This window comes from Cetorhinus maximus, chromosome 8 (assembly GCF_964194155.1).
Source record: "Cetorhinus maximus chromosome 8, sCetMax3.hap1.1, whole genome shotgun sequence".
Classification (NCBI taxonomy): Eukaryota; Metazoa; Chordata; class Chondrichthyes; order Lamniformes; family Cetorhinidae; genus Cetorhinus; species Cetorhinus maximus.
In genome coordinates, this window is record NC_135886.1 from 68,133,750 (window position 1) to 68,143,145 (window position 9,396).

At 43.3% G+C, this 9,396-nt stretch overlaps 1 protein-coding gene across 1 annotated transcript; it reads right to left on the reverse strand.

Annotated features, from left to right (window-relative positions):
* Positions 1 to 464: 464 nt before the first annotated feature.
* On the reverse strand, positions 465 to 2,098 carry LOC144683198 (P2Y purinoceptor 4-like). The gene has a single exon (XM_078546157.1). The coding sequence runs from the start codon at positions 2,096 to 2,098 to the stop codon at positions 1,004 to 1,006; it is 1,095 nt and encodes a 364-aa protein (XP_078402283.1). The 3' UTR covers positions 465 to 1,003.
* Positions 2,099 to 9,396: the final 7,298 nt, after the last annotated feature.

Below are 9,396 nucleotides of genomic sequence, written 5' to 3' on the forward strand. Positions count from 1 at the left end.
ATAAAGGTGCTCTCTCCCTCCCTTTCCTGCATGGTATCCTATTGGCCCTCCAGCTTCGAGAGCCCCCCCCCCGCCCCCCGCCATCCTTAATTGGATGGCAAGTGCAACCTCTGGCCAGTAATTGGGAAATCCTGCAATAATCACTTATCAGATTGCTGCTTCCAACATGCACCTGGTCAGGACCTACATTTGATGCCAACATCGGGTTCCCAACCCAACACAGAAAATCCTGCCTAACATGTTGAAATAAATGTATCCCCTATAAAAGTTGAATTTTGAAGTGACGCAATAGCTGAAAAAAATTGCTTCCATTCAATTACTTTTTGAATTTTCCCCTAAGCCATGCTCCTAGCTTAACCTGCTCACATTTTAGCCTTAACAACAGTTGGACAACACTACGGAGGAATGTAAGAAACTGTTTATTTTTAATTATTCATTGATAGGATGTGAATGTCCATGGCAAGGCCAGCATTTGTCATCCACCCTAATTTCCCTTGAGATGGTGGTGGCGAGCTGCTTTCTTGAATGCTGCAGTCCTGTGGTGTCGGTAGATCCACATTGCTGTTAGGGAAGGAGTTCCAGGATTTTCACCCAGCAACAGTGTATGAATGACGATATAGCCCCAAGACAGGATTGTGTGTCGCTTGAAGGGGAACTTGCAAGTAGTGGTGTTCCCTTGCATCTGCTGCCCTTGTCTTTCTGGGTGCTAGAGTTTGCAGGTTTGGAAGGTGCTGCCTTAGGAGTTTGAAGTAGGGATCTATTTGCACTGAATTGCATTACTTAGCCATACAATTTATTATCTTCTTATGATTGTCTTTGGTCACTTCAGTTGGCAAGGTTTGGTTCGGGCCAAGCTTACTCTGAACATCAGTGATACCCAGAACACATTGCTCTACATCAAAAGAGAAACTTTAATTTAGTTCCTGAATGAATCATTGTGAGCCTTTCTGATGGTCATTGGAGTAAAGAAGGTATTTCCTTGATGTTTGTGTCTGAGTCAGCCTCACTTCTGACCCTGAGTAACAGAAAAGGCACCACTAGTGCCAAGCACTGATTGTTCATTCATTTTGCTGCCTATGTTTGATACCGTTCGCCGAACACAACCTTTTCTCCTCATCACGGCATGCATAAGTTTTCTTCGATAATTGCCTCCAGCCAGGAAGTATAAAATTGGGTCAATGCAGCTGTTGACACTGGCCAGCGGTCTTGTGATTTTATACGTGAAGTTCACGATGTTAAGTGCATAACAGCTTTTATTGAGTACCCTGAAGGTATAGTACATTGTCCTTGTGATGTGGAAAGGTACAAAACACAGGGAAAAGACAAACAACACAACGATGATCAATTTAATCGATTTTTTTTTGCTATTGGATGAAGATCTGTTGGAGTCAGACACCAGGGTCTTGTTCAACTTTCTGGTCATTAAGCTATAACAGAAGATGATGATGAGGAAGGGTATGAAAAATAGAATCACCATGGTTACAGAACTGTATAAAACGTATTGGGGAAAATCTTCCCTACGAGTTGTGTCATGACAAAGTAGGTCATCGCTCCGACTGCTTGTTGTGACAAAAAGCAAATTGGGAATGAGGCAGATGATGACTGCTGCCCAGACCAGCATGCACACAACCCAGGCCTGCTTCATTTGAATCCACCTGAGTGATCGGAAGGGACAGTACACACCCATGAACCTGTGCACACTGATGCAGGTAAGAAAAAGGATGCTGGAGTAGAGGTTGGCATAGAAAATGAAGCGGGTTAACTTACACAGGACCACACCGAATGGCCAATCATTCTGATTGGCATAGTAATATGTGAGGAGTGGCAGAGATAGCACATATAGAAGGTCTGACAGGGCCAAGTTAAACATATAGGTTATAGTTGCATTCCATGGTCGCATCTTGCACAGGAACATCCACAGTGCAATGGCATTGAGAACGAGGCCCACCACACATACAATTCCATAGGACACTGGCAATAAGATGTATTTGAACTCCTCATTGAATTGGCAACTGTTATTGTTGTTACCAGAATCACTACCATTGTCAGTTTTAGTTTCCTGGGGTACAGACTCACTATATCCAGAGGGTAAGGACATTGGGACAGTAGGAGCCAGATGATAGCTCAATATTATTCTTGCTGCCATTTGATACGGTCCAAGGTCAGGGACACACCTGGGAAAAGAACAACAAATATTGCTTAGAAAACCTCATGAAGAATACCTAAAATCTGACCCCTTCCAGCAGCCCCACTGTAAAAATAGCTGTACTACAGTGCTCAAGCCTAAAAGGTTATAAAAATCGACCTTATAACAGACTTGTGCTTCTGACCAGTTGTACAAGTGACATTGGTAATATTGGTATGTCTCAGTTACATCTTGTCAGGGACAGAGTTTCACAATACCTTAAATCAAAATGAAAGACTTCCTAGGGCCTTCAGAATTCCCTCTATCTGTTCTGCACCCCGGTGCAACTTGGGGAGGAAATACTGCCCCTACATTTTTAAAATATATGCAATTTTTCATTGTGGTTTTCATTTTGCTTATTCACTGGCTTAGATTCCTGAATTGGGAAAGAACCTAAATTCCTCAAGACAAAAACAGAAACAGAAATACGTGGAAAAACTCAGCAGGTCTGGCAGCATTGGCGGGAGTACAGTTGATGTTTCGAGTCCTCATGACCCTTCAACAGAACTAAGTAAAATTAGGAAAGGGGTGAAATATAAGCCGGTTTAAGGGTGGGGGTGGGTTTGTTGGGACAAGCAGCCAGTGATAGGAGGAGATAACCAAAAGCTGTCACAGACAAAAGAAATAAGAGGTGTCGAAGGTGGTGATATTATCTAAAGGAACATGCTAATTATGAGTATAAGACAGGACAGATAAGGTACAGATAGCTCTAGTGGGGGTGGGGAATACTAAAAGGTAGAAATAAACAATGGTGGAAATACATTTAAAATGAGTGGAAATAGTTGGGAACAGAAAAAATCTATATAAATTATTGGAAAAGACAAAAAGGAGGGGGAAGAAATGGGAAGGGGGTGGGGATGGAGGAGAGAGTTCAAGATCTAAAATTGTTGAACTCAATATTCAGTCCGGAAGGCTGTAAAGTGCCTAGTCGGAAGATGAGGTGCTGTTCCTCCAGTTTGCGTTGAGCTTCACTGGAACAATGTAGCAAGCCAAGGACAGACATGTGGGCAAGAGAGCAGGGTGGAGTGTTGAAATGGCAAGCGACAGGGAGGTCTTCATTTCAACACTCCACCCTGCTCTCTTGCCCACATGTCTGTCCTTGGCTTGCTACATTGTTCCAGTGAAGCTCAACGCAAACTGGAGGAACAGCACCTCATCTTCCGACTAGGCACTTTACAGCCTTCCGGACTGAATATTGAGTTCAACAATTTTAGATCTTGAACTCTCTCCTCCATCCCCACCCCCTTCCCATTTCTTCCCCCTCCTTTTTGTTTTTTCCAATAATTTATATAGATTTTTTCTGTTCCCACCTATTTCCACTAATTTTAATTATATTTCCACCATTGTTTATTTCTACCTTTTAGTATTCCCCCACCCCCACTAGAGCTATCTGTACCTTATCTGTCCTGTCTTATACTCTTAATTAGCACATTCCTTTAGATAATATCACCACCTTCGACGCCTCTTATTTCTTTTGTCTGTGACAGCTTTTGGTTATCTCCTCCTATCACTGGCTGCTTGTCCCAACAAACCACCCCCCCCTCCTTAAACCAGCTTATATTTCACCCCTTTCCTAATTTTACTTAGTTCTGTTGAAGGGTCATGAGGACTCGAAACATCAACTGTACTCTTCTCCGCAGATGCTGCCAGACCTGCTGAGTTTTTCCAGGTATTTCGGTTTCTGTTTTTGTTTTGGATTTCCAGCATCCACAGTTTTATGTTTTTATCTCTAAATTCCTCAACTACGGTTAGAAATGCCATAGGAGGATATTCTTTATTTTGTTAGGGAAGGTTACTGTAAGCAATCCCCTCAAGTGTTTTGACTGTTGATTAAATCACTTCAGACATATTTCAGAATGTTACAGGCTTGGAACACTGACAAATTTTTGTATCCAGATACTCACCTTACCCTCACACCTACTAATACTGCCAGCTTCAAACCCAGCTCTCACTGCCTCCACATACATCCAGCTATTCAGCTATGGAAGGCACATCATCCAAACACATGCAGCACAACTACTGACACTCTGTCCTCTCTCATGGGGGACAAGGTGGCACACAATGGAAGCAAACAGAGCAGAGTCAGTGGGAGATAAAAGCACCTGCATCTGCTGAGCCCGACCGAGGAGATGGTTCTCTGTATCATGGAGTCAGCTGCGACAGGGCCCACATCATCTGACATCATTGAGAACATTAAAGATTGTCCCCCTTCCTTCCTCATGTCCCTTCCCAAATTCCAGCAGACACTGAATCTACTTTTTGGCATGATGAACAAGCTGCTGATGATGTAATCGCTTGCTTCCCACCCAATCTCCCTTCCCTCACACCAACATTCCCGTCTGATTTCTTGTTTTAAGACACCTGCCCACCTATAGATCTGATACAAGCAGCCACCAGATCAGTCAATGTGATTGCACATGAAGTTGGGATCAGCACATGGTGATTCACTGGGCATGAATGGCCTGCAAGCAGACCAGGGATATAGCATAGTTTGTGTGCCAAGTTACCAGATGGAGAGGTGGCCGATGAGTTCTGATGCAGAGAATTCAGATGGGGACATTGATGAGGTGGCATACTGGAGAGTGTTGAATGGGCATGCAGACCAAGAAGCTGGGTGCATTATTGGCTTGCCTGGCAGACAACTTCCTGACACTGTCAAGGAGCATGGAGAAGCCCAACTCCATCTTGGCAGAGGACATCGCACAGAAGTTGTCCTCTCCACAGCCTCTGCTCCACCCCTTGGTATTCTGCAGACCCAGAGGCACTGCCACTGCTGCCCCCTCCATATCTGTTGTAGTGTTTTTGTGGACAGGTCACCTACTCACCTGCCGTTCCTGTGAGCAGGTGCTAACACTCTGACAAATGCACTAAAACACTTCCAAAAACACTCCAGAGTATTTTCTGACACTTTCCAATAGAAGAAGTTCCATAAATTATAGCTGCAATCATGATGCCTAGGCCTTTAAAGGACACTATTGTATGGCCCACTTTGCTGTTTCATGCCCTTTCTTTTAAGTGTGGACAAAGTAGATGTTGCCAAGGCAAATTTTAGTTACCTGACATCACATCGCTAATTGGACTATGTGATGTCAGGGTACCACCATTTCCACATGCTCAGGCACACATGGGGATGCAGCTGAATATCGTGTGAGCCATGCAAGTAGTTGCCCATGCCCCGGGAATCAAGGTAAGGCTGTGTAGCAACATTAGAAGCAGTGCTGCGTAAATAAATTTCACAGCCTATGTCTTTTGACAGGGTGGATGCTGTGAGTGATCACAGATGAGGTGGTGACTTAGCCATTCCACGCCACACAATCTTATTCAATTGATCAGCGGTAGCTTTGTATTCTGTCAGCAGTCAGTTGAAAAATAAACCAATCCTGGTGCACAACACAACCAGTTACACATTAGTCTCAAATTCTTTTCAAGCATGTGTCTCAGTCCAACTGTTTTGTTCTGCTCTAGAGCAGGTCACACACAAGCCTCGCACATGAGATTCTTCAGCCACTTACAAGGAAAAAGTAGCTGAAATGGCTTCCATTTGCCTTCCTCATGGCTTCTACCTTCAGGCTATCATGTGGGCCACAATGAAGGCTTAAGGACCCCACCCAGCTTTTACCCACTTATGCCCACCAGAGGCAGTAATCCTCAGCAAATGCCAACCCAATATTCAGAACAGGCACTCTGCTCATCTGGCAACTAATCCCAATACTTCTGATTCAGATGCCAATTCCAAATAAGTAGCAATATAAAAAGCTCATTCTGAAAGTGCAAAATATGTCTGTGGCCCTGTTTCACTCTCTAATTCTACTTTACAATATTTTGTATTACAGAATCACAGAATCTTTACAGCACTGAAGGAGGCCATACAGCCCATTGAGTGGCTCACTGAAAGAGCATTACACCTAACCCCACTGCCCTGCCTTATCCCCGTAACCTTGCACATTATTTCTTTTCAGATAGCAATCCAATTCCCTTTTGAATACCTCGATCAAACCTGCCTCCACCACCCCCTCAGGAAGCTTGTTCCAGACTCCAACCACCCTCTGGGTGAACAAATTTTTCCTCACCTTATTTCTACTTCTTTTGACCATTATTTTGAATCTGTGCCTCTAGTTCTTGATGTGCTCTTGAGTGGGGACAGTTTCTCACTATTTACCCTGTCCATATCCCTCAGGGTCTTGAATACCTCTATCAAGTCTCCTCTCAGCCTTCTTTTCTCCAAGGAAAACATATTGGTGGATTGGGCAGACAAGTAGCAGATGAACAAAAACAGAATTACCTGGAAAAACTCAGCAGGTCTGGCAGCATCGGCGGAGAAGAAATCACTTAACGTTTCGAGCCTTCATGGCCCTTCGGCAGAACTGAAGCATAGTTAGGAGAAGGGAGAGTAGCAGATGAAGTTCAATGCAGAGAAGTGGGAGGTAATTCATTTTGGCAGGAATATGTGAACAACCTCACCAATCTATTCTCATAGTTACAGTTCTTTACCTCTAGAATCATTCTTGTGAATCTCCTCTGTACTCTCTCCAATGCCTTCACATCCTTCCTCAAGCATGGCGCACAGAACTGGATGCGCTACTCCAGATGAGACCTAACTAGTGTCTTACAGAAATTTAACATGACCACCTTACTCTTGTTCCCAATGCCCCTATCAATAAAACCTAAGATACCATATGCTTTATTAACTGCTCTCTCAATGTGCCCTGCCACCTTCAATGACTTATGTACATATACACCAAGGTCCCATTGTTCCTTCACCTCCTTTAGAGTTTCTCCCTTTATTTTATACTGTCTGTCCACATATTCCTGCCAAAATGAATCACCTCCCACTTCTCTGCATTGAACTTCATCTGCTATTTGTCTGCCCAATCCACCAATATGCCTATGTCCTTTTGAAGTTCAAGACTACCCTCATCACAGTTGACAATGCTTCCAATCTTAGTATCATCCTCAAATTTTGAAATAATACCACAGTGGAGGTCATTAATATATATCAAGAAGAGCAAGGGTCCCAACACTGACCCCTGGGGAACTACACTACAGACCTTCCTCCAATCTGAAAAACAATCATTTATCACTACTCTCTGTTTCCTGTCACTCAGCCTATTTCTTATCCCAGTGCCCACTTTCCCTTTTATTCCATGAGCTAGAATTTTACTCACAAGTCTATTGTGTGGCACTGTATCAAATGCCTTTTGAAAATTCATATACACCACATCAACAGTATTGCCCTTATCAACGTTCTCTGTTACCACCTCAAAAAAACTCCAGCAAGTTAGTTAGACATGATTTCCCTTAATGAATCCATGCTGGCTTTCCTTAATTATCCCGCATCTGTCTAAGTAACTATTGATTTTATCCCGAACTATAGTTTCCAGAAGTTTCCCTACCACTGATGTCAAACTGTCTGGTCTATAGTTGCCAGGATTATCCTTGCACCCCTTTTTGAACAAGGGTGTAACATTCGTAATTCTCCAATCCTCCAGCACAAGCCCTGTGTCTAAGGAAGACTGGAAGATTATCGCCAGTGCCTCTGAAATTTCCACTCTCACTTCCCTCAGTTTGTTTGGATACATCTTATCCGGTCCTAGCACATTATCAATTTTAAGTAAAGGTAGCCTTTCTAATACTTCCTCCTTCTTGAGTGTATCAGTTACCTCCTCTCTCACCTTAGCCTGGTTAACATCCTCTTCCTTTGTGAAGACAGATGCAAAGCACTTATTTAATAGTTCCACTACTTCTCCTGCCTCCACATGCAAGTCTCCTCTTTTATCCCTAATTGGCCCTACCTTTTCTTTTACCACCCTTTTATTATTTACATGCTTATAGGAGACCTTGGGAGTCTCTTTTATGTTTGCTGTTAGTCTCTTTTCATGCTCCCTCCTTGCTTTTCTGATTAGTTTTTTCACTTCCCCTCTGGCCCTTCTATATTCAGTCTGATTCTCCATTGTATTTTCTACCTGACATCTGTCATACGCACACTTCTTCCTTTTCACCTTCACCGCTATTTCTCTCATCGTCTAAGGTGTTCTAGATTTATTTGTCCCACCTTTCCCCTTCAAGGGAATATACCTTGACATTGCTTGTAATACTATCTGTAGCACATTGTTCAGCCACCATTTTTTCCGCCACACTTGACCCCAACTCACTCAACTCAGATGCATCCTCATCCCATTGAAGTTGGCTTTCCCCCAATTAATTATCACTGCTCTGGATTGTTCCTTGTCCTTCTCCAAGGCCAACCTAAATCCTATGATACAATGGTTACTGTCCCCTAAATGCTCTCCCACTGTTACTTGATCCACTTGGCCCTATTCATTCCCCCGAACCAGGTCCAACAGTGCCTGCCCTCTTGTTGGACTGGAAATACCCTGTTGCAGAAAATGATCTTGAACACACTTCAGGAGCTCTCGCCCTTCTTGGCCCTTTGCCCTATTCCTATCCCAGTCTATATTTGGATAATTGAAGTGCCCCATTATAATTGTTCTACAATTCTTACACATCTCTGTAATTTTTTTTGCAAATTTGTTTCTCTACATCCCTTCCACTAGCTGGTGGTTTATATACTACACCGATTAATGTTATTGCACCTTTTTCATTCTTTGCCTCTAGTCAGAGAGATTCCATTCATGACTCCTCTAGAACATCCTCTCACTCCAGTACCGTAATACCATCCTTAATCAACACTGCCACAACCCACTCCCCAATCCCTTTTCTTCCTTTCCTGTCTCTCCTAACTAACTTGTACCCAGGAATATTTAACGCCCAGTCCTGCCCTTCTTTGAGCCAAGTCCCTGTTATAACAATAGTATCATATTTCCATTTTGTCAACCTGTGCCTGTAGTTCACCAATCCTATTAACCACACTCAGCGCATTCACGTACATGCACATTAATCCTGATTTAGGCTTTTTAACATTTCCCCTTGCTCCGACCTCATCTAATGACTTACTGTGGCCTACTCTAGTTCTATCAAACTCTCCATGCATTCTATTTACCTTGAAACTACTTTCTGATACATCCTCCTTATCATTTAATACTTCACTATTTCTCACTGCCAGTTTTCTCCTCTCCTCTCTCAATTTCCCCTCAGGTTACCATCCCCCAGCCAATCTGGTTTAAACCCTTCCCAACAGTATGAGCAAACCTCCCCACAGGAACATTAGTCCCAGTCCTGTTAAGATGTAACCCATCCTTCTTGTCCCACCT

Coding starts and splice junctions, on each gene's coding strand:
- LOC144683198 (XM_078546157.1), bottom strand. CDS start 2,098: ATGTCCTTACCCTCTGGATATAGTGAGTCTGTACCCCAGGAAACTAAA.